The 20,221-nt window shown below is 35.5% G+C and overlaps 1 protein-coding gene across 1 annotated transcript in view; it reads right to left on the bottom strand.

Moving 5' to 3' along the window:
* ST8SIA4 (ST8 alpha-N-acetyl-neuraminide alpha-2,8-sialyltransferase 4) overlaps nt 1–19,870 on the bottom strand; it is a 130,814-nt gene extending 110,944 nt beyond the window's left edge. Inside the window, exons 1-2 of the mRNA XM_074205843.1 lie at nt 19,395–19,870; nt 11,636–11,767 (exon numbers count right to left, since the gene is read on the bottom strand). Of these exons, the coding sequence (XP_074061944.1) occupies nt 11,636–11,767; nt 19,395–19,561 (299 nt within the window). The 5' untranslated portion in view covers nt 19,562–19,870. The remainder of the gene's footprint in view (nt 1–11,635; nt 11,768–19,394) is intronic.
* Nucleotides 19,871–20,221: the final 351 nt, after the last annotated feature.

The following is a 20,221-nucleotide window of genomic DNA, read 5'->3' as shown; positions in this document are numbered from 1 at the left end:
TAATTAGAAATGTAGAAACAATTTATTCTAATGCTTAAGGTAGCACCAAAGGCATATTAGTGAATAATTTGAATCAGTATGTAATTAGCATTTTTGGCTCCAACATCTCCCAAATAGCAAACCATATACATAAAGCATAGTGTAAATCAATAGAACTTCAATTGCTTAAATTAAAAAAAGGATGTGAGGGTCTGCACTATCCTTCTTATGGATCTTTGAGCTCATTGATTTTCGATATTTCTTCAAACATAGATCACAACCCATCTTTCGATTCCTGTCTGTGTCTTTCCATAAGTTCAAACACCTACATTATTCCCTTCCCCCAGAATTCTTGGGGCTTTCCTCAATTTCTGACGTTATCAAAGTATAAGAAGAGCTTATACACAAGCTATCCATTTATCATCCATGATCCTCTTTGAGATATCAGATAACTCCCAAACTACTTTGTTCTAATTAGGCTTGGGTTGGTGAGACTGTATAAAATCACTGGTTGTTTTGCAAAAAATGGAGAATTCTTTTATTTATATAAAAAACTAAACTATAATAATGTAAAAAGATCATCTTCATATTACTAAGATTAAACAACTCAAGGAATTAATATGAAATTTCTAAACATAAAAACAAACAATGAAATAACTGTGACTATGGAAAACTCACAAACTGTCTGGACTTCAGTATTCCCTTATTTTTTAAAAATGAGTCATTAAGTTGATAGATGACGGATGAAGTAGATGGATGATAGATGACTGATGAGAGCTAAGGTTTTATATGTAACTATATATATATATATGTATGTATGTATGTATGCCTTTAAGTTCTATGATCTTTGATCTTTAAATATTCATGTATGTATGAATGAAATATTTAGCTCCTTGTAGGAAAAAAAGTATTGTAGTAAATGGTAAATAGAATGAAATTATAACTAAATACACCATCTACTAATTCTAATCAAATATGTTAACTGCCTTTTCTCAATTGAAAGATAATATATCATCTATCACACAAGTTTGAAGTGAGAAAAATGATTTATAAATGTAATGGTAAAGAAACCTTAAAACACTTAGAAAACAGTATATGGAACATAGGGGTATTCAATAAATACTACTTGACTGCTTAAAAAGTAAGATAGTATAATCATCATCATCAGCAGCAGCTACTTCATAGTAACATTTTGAGAAGAAAAGAATCCATAATTGTCTCTACTTGCTGCATTCTCTATTGATCCCAGCTCACAGAATGTTCCTAAAGACTATATCAAATCTGTGCTGAGTGGATCCACTATAAATTTATGCTATCTAACTTTAACTGAGCTCTTGTAGCTGCTTGGCAATGTTGTTATTTATGTCTTATTGATTCCCTAGAGTACTCTCCAGAGCAACCCTTGAAACTTTCTCTACTTGCTACCAGCTCCAACTCCTAATTCATCTCATTTTCAGTAGAGGCCATCACCTACTTCTTGATGGAGAAGCCCTTGAATTTCTAACTTGAGCTTCGTCATTTACCTTTCTGTCTGTACCTATCCACTCTTCATTACCTCTAGTTTAAGATAAAAAAGTATCCTCTTCACAGGCTCAAATCATCCATATGCTTTTGTAATCCTAAACCCATCTTTCCCGTTTTAGTCTATTACTTCTTATTCATTCCTCTTCTGGTATTCTGTAATTTTTACATTTTCAGGGGCTCTCCACAAATATGTAAAAACTCCCCCCACACACACACATACACACACACACACACACACACACACTCACTCCTTTTAAGCATGTGAGGGGAAATCCTAAATCATGAAATTATAGCACTTTAGTACCAGAAAGGCATTTGGAAATTAACTAATATGACTGTTATATTTAGTCAAAAAGGACTTATTAAAATTTTACTATATATATATATATATATATATATATATATATATATAAGCATTCTGTTAAGTGCCAAGGCCACAAATAAAGAAAAAGACATAGTCCCTGCCCTTAAGAAGCACACTTCTAACTGATGAGTCAACATGTAAGTGTTATACATGCATACATACACACATACACACACACACATATATATATATATATAAAATTAGTGTATATACATAGATATATACACAAATATACCTATACAAATGCAAATGGGAACAAATCTGAGAGTGCAGCAGCTAAGTCTTCTTAAAAAAAGGTTTGATTTGAGCCATCTACAAGTAAAGTTAGAAGCAGAGAAAAGGAGGAAGACATTCTAGCCATAGGAGATAGCCAGTGAAAATGCAAGAAGTCAAGAGATAACTATCTTTTGTGAAGAACAGTAAGGAAGCCAGTGCCACTGGATGCTAGAGGATATAGAGAAAAATTTAAGAGGGGTGGTAAAGTGGATAACATGCCATTCCTAGAATCAGAAAAACCTGAATTCAAACATGGCCTCAGCTATATCATTTGACACTTAACTTCAATTCCTTGACTGTAAAAATGAACTGAAGAAGGAAATGGAAAACCACTTCAGGATCTTTCTGAAGAAAACCCAAAATGGAGTCATAAAATGTTGAATACTATTGAAACAACTGAAGAAAACATAAGAAACCAGAAAAAATGTAGGAAGAGATAAGAAGGGCTTCAAAAGTTAAACATAGCATTTTATATTTGATCTTGGAGGTAGTAAGAAATATTTGGACACTGTGACAATGTGAGGTTTGGGCTTTGAGAAGATCACTTTGGCAGATGAAGGATGGATTGTAGTGAAGAGAGACTTGTGACAAGGAAAACTATGAGCAGGCAATAATAATAATCCAGGCATAAAATGATAAGGACCTGCACTTAGGTAACAAAGTGAAAAAGTGAAAAGAAGAGAGCATATAAAAAATAAGTTGCAAAATTAGAAAAACAGGACTTGGCAATGGATTGAATAGGTGTAGCATGTGTACAAGTGAGAAATCTGGAATAACACTAAAATTGAGAACCAATGAGTCTGGAAAAATGTGGGAATTCTCCACTGTCCTCATCGATAAGAGGGAAGCTAGGAAAAAGGGAAGATTTGGGGATAAAGATAATGGGCTTAGTTTTGGACATGCTTTACTTCAAATATCTAAGGGACATCCATTTCTAGATGTCCAAAATGAAGTTCATGAGAAAGGTTAGGTCTGGAAAAATATATCTGAGAACCATAATACATAGAGATGTTAACTGAATTGACAAGAGATGATGAGGACACCAAATGAAATAACATAGAGGGAGAAAGAAGTCAAAGAAAAATCTAAGGGACACACCCTTAGAGGCTAAGACCTGGATAAAAAAAAATAGTAAAGGAAACAGATAAAATGTAATTAAAAGAGTAGAAAAGAACAAGGAGATAGCAGAAAAACAAAACAAGCAGAGGAGTCATTAGATTTGAAAATTAAGGTTTTGTTTTACAAACCAAGTATCAGAGAGGTGAATCTCCTTACTTGCTATATAGGCAGTAAATATCAAATCCAGGATAATTACTAAAGTTGCTAGATAATTTCATTTCACTTACACTTTTGTGCTTAAATATGCTTGCAGTTCTTTGTTTCTCTTTTCTCTAACTGCTTAATATCTATCCCAAGGTTTTCATAACTTCTACATGAAACATTGCATAACTTTACATGAAATTTACATACTATTACATATTACACAACTACATTAAATTTATAACTTTCATAACTTCTACATGAAATATTACAGCAGCCTCATCTCATCTCTCCTTTCTTTTAATCAGTTCCATAAACACACCAAAAAATCTACTAAATATATACAAATATTAATATTTCTCTTCTATTAAAAAATCTTCATTGTTGCCTCCATTGGCTAAAAACTTAAGTTGAAACATCTTAATTTGTCATTGAAGGATTTCCACAAGAAAATTATTGCTTATTAGTATTAGCATTGCTTATTAGTATTAGTATTCCAGCATTTTTTCACCATATTCTGTTTCATATACTCTACAATCGAGTCAAATTTAACAATTTCTCATTCACAGTACATACCTCACGTTTTCCCATTTCTATGTTTTAGGCTTGTCATTTTTTTTATCCTTTCTTCATTGCTTTCTGCTTAAACCCTAATCATTCTTCTGGGTTTAAGTTTAAAATATTATGTTTCATGAAATTTTGCTTTATCTTCCCATCAAGAAGTGATTTTTTTAACTCATCAGATTTACTCATTTTAATTCACCAAATACCAAATATTTATCTTGAAAAATGGCACTGAATATACTCAAAGTTGATCATATACTACTCTCATTGAAATTATTCTTGTTCATAATGAAATGTGTTATAATGAAGCAGAGTGATTATTTAATTTGGAGTTAAAGTCTCTTTTAGGAAACTGAGTCACTTTCATCCTATATAAAATAACAATAAAAATATCTACATCAACTTCAAAATGTTTTGTTAAAAATGCTTTATAAATATCAAACTTACATGCCTCCTCTTTTCTATCACTTTATAAAATCTTTGAAGATTAATATTTTTTATCTTCATCTCCATCAATATCTATCACAATAGTATTAACATCCTGGATATAAACAGACTACTATATGCTTTTTTGAATTATCTAAATCTGATCCCATTTTTTTAACTAAACTGTTTCAATTCATATCATTTAGATTGTGAGATCCTTAAGCACCTAAATTGTTTCTTCTGTCTTAGTATTCCCAAAGTTTAGTGCAGCACCTTGAAAAAAGTAGGTGATTAACTGACTGAATTCATCACTACCTTCTTTTCCCCATTAAATACCCTAACATAGGCATATTCTTAGTTTTCAATCCTTGTCTTTTTGTTGTCTTCTCTACTCTTTTTACACTCAAAAATTCATCTTCTTTCATACTTTCAAGTAAAACTTAAAAGCAGATGACTTGCATTTCTGTCATCTCTCAAATACCAGCTTTATATATTCAAAAGCTGGCTATACATCCCAAAGGATTGTGCTACCATTTTCCAATGAAAATCCATACCGATTCATTGTGACATGAAAGTTACTCTTGATTTTGAAGACCATATCAATAGACCTCAAGTACTGACATTTCTAGGATGGTAAAATTTTAAGTATGATCAGGAACGGTCCGAGTGTCTACTGTCCAATGACCAACATTAATGAAATGTTACATTAGAGGGTCAGCCACCAAGTGAAGACATAGTACTTTGTTTATCCTAGACTTTTAATAAGTATTTGTTGAATTGAATTTAAGGACTTTGGGGAAAATTTATTTTTGCTTTATTTTGTCATTTTTGCTCTATCAACTTGCAAATTATTTATATTCAAAAGTGTATGTGGAGAGAGTTCCTTAGTCTAAAGAAAGAATTCCCAAACTATGTTCGAGATGTGGAATTATATTCCACTATCATCTCAAATTCAATATATATAAAACCTATAACATTTTACTCTTCAGTTGCTAAAACTAATTTTCCACCTGAATTTCCTATTCCTGTTATTAGCATTATTCTCCTAAGCACCTTTTTTCATACACCCTTTTCTTCCTTTGCTTGCTAACACCATTGAATTGATGTCCTATTGAATTTTTCTTCAAAATTTATCTCACAACAATTCTATTAATTCCATTTTCATGACTACTGTCTTAGTTCAAGCTTATAACATTCCTTCAATCAGTCAACAATCATCTAAGTGTTAAACACTGTGCTAAGAGCTGGGAAATATAACAATACAAGCAAGCCTTGCCCTCTAAAAATTTACATTTTCTCAAGTGAAACTATACAACCATAATTGAGCACAAACAAAATAAATACAGGATTAATTTGGGGTACATTAGTAGATAGAAGAATCAAGAAATGTTTCATATGGAAGGTGCCAATTGACCAGTTTTGAAGGAAACAAAGGATACTAATAAGCAAAAGTGAGGTGGGAGTACATATCATAACCATCCAACCTTATCTCTTATCTGAGTGCCAGGTGACATATGTTCAATTGCCTATTTAATGTTTCAAACTGAATATCCCAAAGTCAGAACAAAGTCAACACCTCTAAACTATATTCATTAGCTTTTCAAAGTCCATCCAACTTCCAAACCTCCCTATTTCTATCGACATCACTATGCTTTAAATCATTCGGGTGTACAACCTTGGAATTACTTTTGACTCTTCACTCTCAGCCCATACACCAAATCAGTTATCTCATTTTAACTTCTACAATATCTGTCAAATCTGTGACTTCTCTCAACTCATAGGGCCAGCACTCTAGTTCAGGCACTCATCGCCACTATCCTAGACAGCTAAAATAGCTTCCTAATTGGGCTACATAATTCCAATCTTCACCCTCCCTAAATTGTACACAGTGACTAAAATGATTTTCCTAAAGTATAGATCTAATCATATTATTTTCCAACATTATAAACTCCAATGCTTCCCTTTTGCTTCTAAGTTCAAATAAAAGCTCCCCTGCTTATCTTTTAAATCCCTACTTCTGGAAGATTTTATTTTTTATATCCTGCCCTATTCATAGAACCACAGCTCTCAAATGGGCTGTCATTATTTCTTGCCTAGATTACTGATATATTCTCTAATTGGCCTCTCTCTGCATTTAATTTCCATTTCCTTACTCTATCCCCATTTCTTCACCAGATCTATCTTCTGAAAACGTTACTTAGATCATGTGATTTTTTCTTAAAAGCCCTCATTGGTATTCCCTAATCTAAATTGCTATCATATAATCTGGAACATTGGTTAATTTTCATGGCAGTTTATACTACTTTGCAATTTTTCATTTGAGCTTTACAAACTAACTTTGGTGTAGGTGTTACAAATTTTTTATCCCCATTTTTATAGATATTAAAACTTGGGCTTAGAGAAATAACAACCAAGAAAAGTTGTGTAAGCAAGTTAGTAATGATTAGTATTAATAATTGCAAAACTGATATTTACATAATACTCCATAGTATTTAAAGTGCTTTACACACATTATCTATATCAAGTCCCAGAGCCTTTGAGGTAAAAGAAAAATAGGTATTAATTGACAGTCAGGACTCAAATCCAGGTCATGTGGCTCCAAATTTTTCTTTTATTTTCTTCACTACTCAAAAATGTATATTTAGGTACTTTTTCCATCCTACTATATATATATATATTTCATCTTATTTCTATTTGTGTATGAAGCAGAAGCAATTTCTTGTTCAAAAAATGAAGTGGTAGCAAGCACATTAACATTCTCTTTTTGTATCTAAAGGATCACCCATGATGACACCTTTTTTAAAAAAAAACAAAAACAGTACTTGCTGTGGCTAATCCAGTGACATCAATTGAGGGAAGGGAAAATCCAGCCCTCCCTTCTGCTAATAGTGAACACCTTCTAATCTCTAGCACTAAAATTTTCTTGTGTCAAAGGCTATACTCAAAAATATTCAAATAATCATAATTCTAGAATTTAAAGGGACATTGGTAACATTTAGTCTAAGATGTTTATTTTACAAATTAGAAAACTGAGACTTAGGCAGAGTCTAATTAAGTTGCCAAGTTCTCATAGAAAGTAAGCATCAGAGGTGTAATTTCCACCCAGATCCTCAGGTTCTCTGATTCTAGAGAAAATGTTGTTTTCACTATAACATACTCCCTCAGAAGTATTTTGAGTCTGGAGTTTCTGAGGCACAGAATTCATATCATTAATAATCACAACAGTGAACTATTACATGCAAATAAAAGAGATAATATGGATCAGTTAGATGGATAAAGTGCCAGGCCTAAACTCAGAAAGATTCATCTTGAGTTCAAATGTGACCTCTGGCACTTACTAGTGGTATGAACCCAGGAAAGTTATTCAACTCTGTTTACTTCAGTTTCCTCATCTGTAAAATGAGCTGGAGAAGGAAATGGCAAAACACTCCAGTATCCTTGCCAAGAAAAGTCCAAATGGGGTCACAAAGAGTCAGACATAACTGAAACAACTAGACAACACGAAGGGGTTATCATCTATGGATGTTTATTAAATAAGCAATAACTATTTGACTTTAAAAATAAAAATAAATTTCTTGATTTATATATATGCATTTACACACACATATGTATATACATACATATTTATACAATACTTTGCTTTAAAGCATTTAACAAATGTACATATCTACTTGCACTACACTAAGCACAATACCACCTAAGACAAAGATAAATAGGATGCATTCCCTGAAAACATAAATCTTCCCCCATCACAAATTCTTTACTATGTATGAACACCACTCAGTGCAGAATTCATATTTTATAAGCATTAATGCAATAAAGTGAGCCTGTGTGGAGCATAAATTCTTTGAAACTTCACATTTACACTAAGGTTATATCTTGACTTAGCAATCAGAACAAAGCAAGTGAAAATTCTACCTTATAACTCTTTTAAACCTCAATTTAGGTGATACTAAGCCACTTCCTAGTGACTTATTAATGGAAGGAAATGCATTTTGGTGGCCTTTATAGATATATATGGTGCACAATCTGTAGAGACAAGATATTAGGAGGCACAAAGCAATAACAATAATATATTATTCATCTTTTCTTAAGAGTAAATCATTCAAGCAAAAAGGAAAAAGAATGACTTAATGACTCCTTTAAGCATAGGTTCCCTAGATAATAATAATTAAAACAAAAAATATTTCATATTTATATAATCCTTTAAAGTTTGGAAAGTCTTTTTTTTCCTCATTGTGATGACTGATAACATGCCTCCAAAGAATAAAAAGGAAGCTTCAGCTTTATTTATGATAATTACCAAAATGAATGTTAGAAAGCCCCAATTTTTTCTGATAGAAATAATTATTACTAGAAAGTTAAGGAAATAAATTGAAAGAGAATCTACAACATTCAGTTTAACAAACTTGTATACAAGTATTTACTGTCAAGTATAACACTCTGCTTGACTCAGGAAGAAGAAGCAAAGATAAATAATATATCAGAGGGAGGATCCACTAAAGCCCTGCCCCAGTGTCACATCTTGGTTTGAAAGTGACCTTGATATCTTGAAGGTCCACCAGCGGAAGTCAGGCTCTGTTAACTACCACAAGCTGGACAAATATGGACTTATAGATGAAATATATATCCATGTTCTAAGGACGATTTATGTTTTGGGGAAGGTTGGAGATCAGGTAAAGTCATTGGACAATGAGTTTTCTGAAGATTACTAAAGTTACTGAGGAAATATGATCTATGGATCTTTTCAATGGAAGGGATACTCACACCAACTGAATCACAGAACCATGAATTAATAAAGTGTATGAAAAGGAGAGCCAGGTAATGGAAAGAGGCCTCATCAGACTTGATTTCAGAAAACACAATCAATCAATAAATATTATTAAATGTCTACTATGTTAGCTCCTGGGGACATAAAAAGAAACAAAATAAAGTCCCTGCCCTCAAGGAGCTTACATTCTAATGAGGAAGAAGACAACCTGTAAAAGAATATAGACAAAGCAAGCTATGTACAGAATAATTAATAAAAGTAAAGTAGTTGAATGAAGAGGAGCTGGAAAAGGGTCCCCATACAAGGTAGAATCTTAGTTTTGAGTTAAAGAAATCCAACTGAATTAGGAAGCAGAGTTTGAGTAGGGACAGTGATCGAGACAAAGGAGACAACTAGAGAGAAAATGCAAGAGCCAAGAACTTAAGTTTCTTGTTTAAGGAACAATCAAGAGCTCCGTGTCACTGGATTAAAGGGTACACAGACATATTAGGGAGTAAGGTTTAAGAATACTGATGAGATAGGAGGAATCTAAGATAAGAAGGATTTTGAATGCCAGAGTTATTTTGTATTTGCTCCTGGAGACATAAAAAGGCAGTGAAGATTTTAGGTAGTAGAGTGACATGATTGAACCTGCACTTCAGGAAAATCACTTCAGTAGCTGAATGTAGCATGGATTAGATCAGGAAGAAATCTGAAGTGCTCAGGACTATAGAAGTCTATTACAATAGTCCGGTCATGAGGTGATGAAAGTCATAGAGGCAATTCAAAGGAGAGAAGAGGGAATATTTCATAAATATTTAAAAGGCGAAGGGGCGCCTAGGTGGTGCAGTGGATAGAGCACCGACCTTGGAGTCAGGAGTACCTGGGTTCAACTCCAGTCTCAGACAATAATTACCTAGCCATGTGGCCTTGGCCAAGCCACTTAACCCCATTGCCTTGAAAAATCTAAAAAAAAACAAAATAAAAAAATATTTAAAAGGCGAAATTGACAGGCCTTGGCAACAGTTTGGATAGAAGGGCTGAGGGACAATTGCCTACCTAAAGTATAGTGTTGCCCTCTACAGTCACAGGGAGGGAGGGAGGTGGATAGGGGTGGTGGGAAAGATAATGAGTTGAGTTTTGGATATGTTTAGTTTAAGGTATTTACTAAACTCAAGATACTTGAAAAGCAATAGAAGTTGCAAGATTGGAAGGCATCAGATAGTTTGGGGCAAGACAGTTAGATCTGAGGATCATCAGCAAAAACAATGTAATTAAACCCATGGGAGTTGATGAGGTCATCAAGTGAAGTAGAATAGCGGGAGAAGAGAAGAGGAGCCAGGAGAGAAAAGTCCTGGGGGCCTTCTGTGATTAGATGGCATGATGTGGAGAAGGCTCCAGTGAAGGAGACAGAGAAGAAGCAGTCAGGAAGAGACCTAAGAGAGAGAGAGAATGGTATCCAGAAAAGCTAGAGAGAAGAGAGTGACAAGGAGAAAGGAGTGATCAAAAGTGCCAAAGGTTACAAAGAGGTCAAGGAAAATGAGGATTGAAGAAAGGCCATTGGATTAGGTGGAAGGACAAAAACAGGAGAAAGGAACAGAAAGGGGAAGAGAGAGAAAGTGGAAGCACCTAGTGTAGATGACCTTGTTGAGGGGTTTAGCTATCAACAGCAAAATAGATACAGGATGATAGATAAAGGGGATGAGAGGATAGGCTTTTTTTTTTTAGGCTAGAGGAGATATGGGTATGTTTTTAGTCAGTACAGAGTGAGTCCAAAGACAGGAAGAAATTGGAAATAAATGAAAGAGTGAGGATGACAGAGAAGAAAATGTGTTGGAGAAGATAAAATGGAATGAAATCACTTGTAAAAGTAGAGAGACATAAAAATCCTACTATAATGCCTACCATGCAATCATAAGCAAGCCATTTGGTTTCAGTTTCCTGGTCTCTAAATCAGAGGGAATAGAATTTTAACTTAAATTCATTAGCAAAGTTGTGTAGAAAGCACTTTATAAACAGTAAAGGATTCTTAAGATGAATTTATCAGTTTTAAGGCTGATAATATTTAATTTGCTTTTTTTTAAATTTTAAAGACTAGAAGGGGGAGAGAAAACAATCAAACTGCAATAGTATTAAAAATATTTGAGTGCATAGTAGAATTTCAAAGTATTGATGAAGGATCTTAAAAGCAATATTCATACTTATTTAACAACAGGAAAACTATATGGATTATAGGAAAACCACTGAGATTTTAGTCTTTTCTTATCAAGAGGATATCATATTAAACCCCATATAGATACTCCATAACATTCAAATGATAAATAATTTGACTTTTATCATCTTCATCCCATTTAATGGAGACACATCTAATAGAGGCATTATAGCATTTTATTAAATTATATTTTAAATCATAAATCTAAGTTCTATGTAAGCTTTCTAACCTCAAAAAGTTACAGTACAAAAAATCATATGAAATGTCCTGTCCTGCTTACCTTATCTCCAAGACTAAAGAGGAATTGATTTTCCAACCTTCTACAGAATGCTGAAAGATTGAAGATCCACCTTTTCGAATGATTTTATTAGAATTGTTGACCAGTGGTCTATTGGAACACAGCTCGCCATCTCTGAAATGTAACACAAAAAAATGAACTTTTTTTAAAGTTAAAAAAACAACGATATTCAGAAACATTTCAAAATAATCTAATTTGAATTCATGATAAAATAATCATAACAGTGAATGTGAGCCCAGTGAAACTCATTCTATGGTATTTATAGAATTGGGGCAGACTGGAGGGAGCAATGAGGGTGAGAAGGAGTTAATTATACCAGAACATAAATTTAGATATGATAGAGAATGGATATTAATTCTCTTTCCTCCCTTACCCCCAACCCCTTCCATTGATAAATAATAGAAAATAATACCTTTATTTATTTTTTTCTTGTGAGACAATGAGGTTAAGTGACTTGCCCAAGAACAAATAGTTAAGTATCAAGTGTCTGAGGCTGGATATGAACTGAGGTCTTCCTGACTCCAGATCCACTGCTCTATCCACTAAACCACCTAGCTGCCCTCCAAATCAACAATTCACCTCTGTGCAATTAAAGAGGAAAAGAATCAAGATTTTTATCTCTGAAGACTAAAATGAATTAGCCCTATGCTCAGTTGTTTTCTTATTCTTTTATTGTTATAAACATAGCCTCAGACATTAAAAAATGCAGTTGCTTATGATGAGACAATGAAAAAAGCATGAGTTTTCTCCAAAATGCAGTTATTCTTCTTGTGTTACTGCCTTTTAAAATGTTTAGGATTTTAAAAACACTTCTGAAATATAAGAGATCTTTACACAATCTTCAAGTCATTCTCTAGTTATTATGCAGGCAAAACTCTCCCACTATCAATGGAAATTTTGCCTGGGCAACAGCTGTTGGATGAATTCTGTAATTGGAGGCTTACAGTACAGTATTTTCTTTTGCATTCTTTTTAAATGATGCAGTTAGAATTTGAAGCAGTACAAATGAAAATCTGCAGTCAACGCCCCCTCCCAAATTTAGAGTTCTTTTAAAATTAATATCCTAAAATATCTTTACTGATGAAAATGATACATTAGCATGCCTATACATGGCTAATAATAATCATCTTACAAAGGTTGCTTGAGATACAAGGAAACCATAAGGAATAATTTAGCATTCAGTGGCATGGAAGTCAGTTTTTATATTCTATGCCTAATGATTGTAGGTATCCAAATGAAAATATAGACAGAAAAATGAGAATATTTGAGTTACAGTTGCTAGGTTGTTTTATTTGTTTTTATAAAAAAACAACACAAAATCACATGTTCTATTAACAATAGGTCAGCAGCCACAGCAGCAGCAACATCTTTCTAACAGTGGAAATTATCTCACATAAAATAATGTGTTTGTAAAAGTGCTTATAATGGTCACAATTATCACTATATTTGTTATGTCTATTTGGAAAGGCAAAAATTGTATATAAGCAAGACACACAAAGATGCCAAATAATTGATATCATGAGATTACCTGTTGTAATACATGTAGAACACATTGAAATGTAACTAGTTTTTTATAAAAATGAGAAAAGTGATAAAAAGTATGAGGGGTTACTGACTCATCATCATAGTCAGTCCAGGTGCAATTGGACTTTTACCTCCCAAAATTATCTTGTCTTTATTTTGCATACATTTTATACATAGGGACAGGGAAAGAAATAAGAATTTGTATAGAACCTATTATGTGACAGATATGTTATCTCATTTACTTTTCATGATAATCCAGAGAATTAGGTGCTATTATTATTCCCATTTTACATTTGAGAAAATTGAGGTTGACACAGGTTAAGTGACTTGCCAAAGGACACACAGTTAATTATAGATTTGAAGTCATATTTGAACTCAGGTCTTCCTGGCTCCAGGCTGAGCACTCTATCCATTGTAACACCTAGTAATATTTGTCCTTCATTCTTAAAGGCCATGACATCAGGGAGATGATGTCATGTCAAGTAAGTGAATTAGATTTGAGTGAGGGGAGTGCTGTGCTATGTCACCAGTCTCACTTTCTCCTTCAGAGTCATCTGGGTCCAATGGCTAAATATGAATCGGGAGGACTGGAGATAGCTCTCAATGTGAGGCAATCCGGATTAAATGACTTGTCCAAGGTCACACAGCTCATGCGAGTCAAGTGTCTGAGGCTGAATTCGAATTCCCATCCCCCTGACTCCAAGGCCACTACTCTATCTACTGTGCCACCTGGTTGCTCAAGTCCATGCTCTATATTCTTTTATGGATGTTGGCTCCCTTAAATAAAATGTAATTTCTTTGAGTTCAGTACTCTTGTTTTTGTTACCACATTTCCTACACCTAGCATTGTTCCACAGTTGTTACTAAGACAATGCTTATTGATTTGATGTTTTGTTCAAAGGAATTTTTAACTATGTCTACATCAATGTTGCATGCAGTTTGCCTAGATTTTATAGGAGTGGTTTTCTAAATCACGACATAGGACAGGAAAGGCATTGTTAGTTTAAATAAACAAACTTCCTCCCCTATATTCTTTTCACCAATGGTAATGATGTCTCAAGTGGCTAGGATTAGGTGTGCTGTCAAAAATCTTGACAGACTTTTTTTTTAGAAATTTCAACTGGGGGTGGCTAAGTGATGCAGTGGATAAAGCACTGGCCCTGGATTCAGGAGTACCTGAGTTCAAATCTGATCTCAGACACTTAATAATTACCTAGCTGTGTGGCCTTGGGCAAGTCACTTAACCCCATTTGTCTTGCAAAAACCTTAAAAAAAAGAAAGAAATTGCAATTGCTTCAATAAATAGTTAACTCAGAACCCTGTCAATATCCTGTCTTAGTCACCCCTTCCATAGTATGCTCTATGAAAAAAGGTTGCCAATCTTATTTCCTTCTACCCAGATAAAACAAAAGTTCTAAACTACTTCAAAGAACACATTTCTTACATAAGTCATTCCTCAATATGATACAGGAAAATTAGTAAAATACATCAAAGAAAGTACAGGACATAAAACTATATTGGAAGGAATCCTCCCTTATACTGAAATAAAAATATTTTAAGTGTATCTTTTGTATGGCATTGGTATGTTACTAGTACCTAAAAATGATATTTACTCTTTGAAATGTTTCCCATGCATCTTCAGGACTTATTCAACAAAGCTGCAATAAGTTAAAAATATAACACAGCTGCACACTTTTATCATACTTACAAATAAAATTTTAATCCTAATTTTATCCCAATATTTTGCATAAAATTTTGTTGCAAAAGTTCATGAGCGAAGGTAAGTTTTTGTACTTGTTGTACTTGTTATAAATTCTCCACAATAAAATTGTCTTGTGAGTTCACAAATCACACATAAAGATCAAATTGACTATCCTTACTAGTATATAATGTTAAAACAGTAGTATATGGCAGTAAAGAAATATTTTTAACTATTTCTAAGAACTACATTAGCAATTAGTAGGAATATATAAGCTAAAATGGATGACTAAATTTTGGATTTTGTGATAAGCAACAGATATCCATCCAGAGATAGCATTAATTTAACTTTTGCTCTTGGAAGGAATGCTACAACAGCTAAGTGTAGAATGTATATGCTTGCTAAAGATACACTTGAAATTCTTTTATAAAGTCAAAGATGTTGAACATAAGATAGAATTTCTTAAAGAAAGTACCTGCATGATGGCATATAGGACCCAGAGATGATTTCAAAGTCTTGCTTTTTTCAAATCCCACAGGAAATATACTGACTGTTTCTGGGAATTCTAGGCAACTTTTTAAAACTCCAATTTGCAACTCTCTAAAACTCTAGATTACAAAAGAAGGTATTACCCTCCATTAGTAGTGAAAATTACCCAATACCAATTTCGTCAAAGATCTAGTACCTATTCTAGTTTCTCTCTTAAAGAAAATAATGTAGTAGAAATCAAGGTAGTTTATAATAATGGGCAAATTACACAGTCACTATAGCAAAACATAAATAGTATAGAGCAATTTCTATTAATGTACTCATTTGTCCTCATTGTCTGTTAAAATCATTATATATAATTATATAGCTATATGTAATATTTATATTTATCTTCTACCATAACAGATATTGCTACAAATGTGATATTAAAAAAATCCTCTTGTTATGAAGACATTAGTCAGTCGATAATGTCATTTTAACATTACATCTCAAATGATTACTAGTTAATGGAACATTCCAGGGGAAGTCTTTACAAGAAGTCAAAGAATCAGAACTTTGTAGCTAGAAGAAATCTAAGAGATCAAATCAATCTAACTGCTTTCATTCTATAATTGATTAACAAGGTCACACTGTAGTGAATGATAGAGTTGGGATTAAACCCTGATCCCCCTAAAAGCAAATCTAGTAACATCTCTCCATACTATAAAGCTTTGCTTATTTTTAGAATAACTCTGAAATTACTTCTTGGTCACAATATGCTTGTTATAGCAGTTGCCGTTCACTGAATCATCAAATTTCTGAGCTAGAAAAGCCTTCAGTAGCAGTCTAGTTCAACCTATATTGTAAGAATTCAGTTTCCTACCCTCCATCATCCTCTTTTGAACATACCTGACAGGTAGTTAATCAGTCTTTCATTGAAGATCTATATACTGAGAAGAAAACCTCTAGATTCCAAGGAATTCCACTCTATTTCTGCTTAGTTTTCAATAATAAGAAGGCTGGTGAGTTTATTTCTCTGAAATTAAGCCTAAAAGTGCTTTTTTGAAACTTTTACTAGTTTTCTGACCTCTAGCCAGATAAGCAAATCAAAACAAATTAAAAAAAAATCCAAGTCTAATTCCATATAGTAGATAACCCTTCAAATAAATGAAGGTGCCTGTCTCTAATTCAAGCCAAACATTCTCATTTTCTTCAACCAATCCTCAGGATAAGCATATTGAGTGATTAATAGGAAAAGTTGTGATAAGCACAGTTGATCTCATTAATTCCCTCTCTTCCCAGCTATTTTTCAATAATATATTGTATTTGGAAACTCATGTTTTAAGGTGTAATTGTTTACTCTAAACTGAAACTCTAATCAGACCCTCCCAGGAAAGAGATGAAGTTTTGAAGGTTACAGATTCCATGGAACTTTCAAAAAGTTAATATATAATTAGACTGTCTAGTGTCCCCTTACAACTCTAAATCTCAGCTCCAAGCTGTAAATGGCTCTCAGACATCCTCTTAGTGCCCACCTGAAATGCATGTAGTGCCCCCCAAAGGCCAGCCACTGTGTCTGTTAGCTTAACTCAAATTTTGAATATTGGTCTGGACATAGTACTGGGCTTCTCTTCATTATTAATCTGAAAGAACTGGATGCTCTGCTGTTTCTGAACAATGTTTGTAGGAAGATGGGAAGAAGAATAACTGTCATTAGAGAATTGTGATTAGGAAGGCCTTTTACTAGTAATTACATCAGTTGTAGTAGAAATGAGATTTCAAGAAACCTCGGGGCTTTTTCCCCAGGTTGTGCTGTATATCAAATGGGAAAAGCCCTAAACAAAACCGGACATCTATCTAGAGTTAGTACCGGCAAAATCAACCCTGAGACCCCAGGAAGAACCACAGGGGTGGCAGTTCCTGGGGCCCAGCAATCAGGAAACTGATGGGTCTAGAAATCGGAGGGTGGGGAGGAGGGGAGAAATGGGAGGAGCACAAGCTGGCAGGCTATAGTCTCCCCGCCCAAAACAGTAAATGTTGGAGTTAGATAAGGAGGAGCACGCATTGTTATATTGGAGTCACACAAGTGCTTTCCATAACTGAAGGGGAACCCGTTTCCTTTAACAAAAGGCTCCTCCTGGTTTCCCCCTGCTTCCTCCTTTTTAGGGTCCCTATTCTAGCTCCTTCTCTCAGGTACGTGAGAGAGACACTGGTTAGAGGCCAGATCTGCAACTCTGTGCGTTTTCAGATAACACCAAAGGGAAACCACAAGAGCTCAGTCTCCTGAGGTTGCAGAAGCTCAGCACCCTCAGCTGCAACTGGGGCCCGCCTACGCTCCTCCTCGGGCTCCGGACTGCAGCCTCAAGTCCCGAAGCTTCTGAACCCGGGGCTGAAAGAGAAGAGCATGCCGGCTGTGCCCAGGAAGAAGGGGTAGGTGAGGTCCTGGCCTTAGTTCTCTGGTGTAAACACGCTCCGGTCATGCAAGTGGAGCAGCAAGAAGTATACCTCTAAGCTGCCTCAGACTCCAGACACGCCCCTTCCACCCTATCTCCCCTGTGGAGAGAACCTCATAGACCCGCACGCCCCCCCTAGGACTGAAACCCTTTCGCTATGCTTTCCAGTTACAAAATATTGACTTCGGGAAATGGCTTACCCTAAAGGTGTTCCCAAGGAGAAAGCGAGACCTTCTCCATCTATGTAAATCTCCTCTGTCTCCATCCATCAGTTTTCCAGAGACCCCCTTTGTTTGATAGAGAGAGACAGGTCTGCAGGGTTTACCCCACACTCTCCGCCCACTGCCTCCACCATCCCCCTTCACCAAAAGCATCCTCTTTGTCAATGGCTCTATGCTGAATTTTCCATCTCCCAATCCCCTCTCCCCCAGTAGACACATACTCTTGTACCGCCTCTCCTTCCCACCCCCGCCCTGATCTATCCTTTACACATTTCAGATAACCAACCCTTTCATACCTTCTTTTCCCCCAGCTACATTTCTAATACACTGACTTCCTTAGAGATTAGCAATATCTACCTAGATGAATTTCCCCTTCCCTTTTCATCCTCTTAACTCCATTGGGAGCAGCTGTCTATGACTGGGAATGAAGTGCACGAAGTTGGGGGTGGGTATTGAGGGATGGGGTAGCACTTCTTAACGGAGACAGACAACGTATAGCTTTAACTGGATATCACTCGGAGTAAAAGCTGAGAGAATAGACTAGCAGAAATCTCTGCTAACAAGGAGTTTCTGAGATTACTCCTCTGAGCAAGGGGATGTTTCCAAAAATGGATTTCTAATTGTCTTTACAGCCAATTCACACCCTCACGAAATGTTTGCAAGCTACAATAGTAGCGAAGTTGCAGTAACATCTTGGGTAAACTTCAAAGTCACCAAAACGGTGAGGAAGGAAGGGCAAAAACTAAGATAATTAAAGAGACCTTGGAATGTTCTTAAACCATTTGTCTATTTGAATGAAACGAAGAAACTATTTTGTAGCGTTCTGCATCCCAAGATCTTAAAGCTGCTATCAAAATGTCAAAATCCTTAGTTTCTTTCAAAGAAAGAGTAAATAAAAACTGAGATACTAGGAGTAAGTAATTAAAATTCTGGTACACATAGATACATAGGAAGAAGAGAGGGGAAAGATAGTTTCTACTTTTTTGAGTTTGAAAGCTCATCAACTCTGTAAAGTATTTACTCTGTGTACCGAAAAGTCAAGGTAGATAAAGAGAACTCACTTAAATTCTACCTCTAAGGTTAAAAGGGAATCTCTCTTTTAACTCCTTGTTTACATAGAAATAGTTACTTCTCCTTTGACTTCTTTAGACATCAAGACCGCACATGCACAGCTGAATTACTACTGGAAGGGATTTGGGGGCTGGGGAAACTCACATTGGAGTAGGACCCTATTTTATTTAATAAGCTAAACATACACAAAATACACACACATCACACACACACACACACACATACACACAGACAGACAACCCTATCTCCAGCTGTTCGTTATCATGTCTTCTATGGCTTTTGTTAGACCCACAGTTTGCATTTACCCTATGAGTTGCGTTTCCTGATGCTCCTCAGTTCTTGCTATTTCTTTTGTCTTATAAACGATCAGGAGGATACTTATCGTGCAGATCGTCCACCTCTTCCTGATGGAGCGCATCTTGCCAGCCCAGGAAAATCCTCTTTTCTCCCTTTTTACACCTTCGCTTTGCATCAAGATTCCTTTTGGTGTGTGCGGGGGGAGAATAAAAAATCTGTAAAAATGAGAGGGAAGCGGCTCTGATCACAAGAGATCAGGGACACAGAAGACAGTGGCAGTGGCTGCTGCTGCTGCGGCGGCGGCGGCGGCGCCTGTTCCTCGCATGCTAGTGGAGAGGCTGGAGGTTTCTCTCCAGTGGCACCCTGGCTCTGCTCCGGGTCCCGGGGCGTTCCCTCCAGCTCCACGCGGGTCCCCTCACGCTCTCCTTTCCTTTCAGATTCAACACCTTGTGAGACTGAGGAGGCAGAGGCTGCAGCTGGGCTCCCGAACGTCACTGGCCCTTCCCTTTTCCTAGCAGGGAAATGATGAGCAGAAAGCAGCCAATCGCCGGACGCAGGGGGCGGGGGCTGCTGATGCCTCCCTTTGCGGGCCGGCCGATGGTTTTTGTAACTGTAACACAGTCTTTCTCTTTAGTGTAACACTAACTGGGAGAGAAACCCGCTACACAGATTTAGCACGCACGCTCCAGTGTCGCATCAACTCCTCAGGAAGTTTTCAGAAGTTCTTTGTGGAAGTACCAGCCAGATTTCGGGACAGTAGGGAATAGTAAGGTTTTTTTTTTTCCTCCCTACGGATAAGTTTATGAAATCCCATTTAAACTTCTAAAGAGAATAC

The sequence above is a fragment of the Macrotis lagotis genome, chromosome X (assembly GCF_037893015.1).
Source record: "Macrotis lagotis isolate mMagLag1 chromosome X, bilby.v1.9.chrom.fasta, whole genome shotgun sequence".
NCBI classification, from domain to species: domain Eukaryota; kingdom Metazoa; phylum Chordata; class Mammalia; order Peramelemorphia; family Peramelidae; genus Macrotis; species Macrotis lagotis.
The sequence above is the reverse complement of the archived record's forward strand: the minus strand, read 5'-3'. Positions and strand labels throughout refer to the sequence as shown.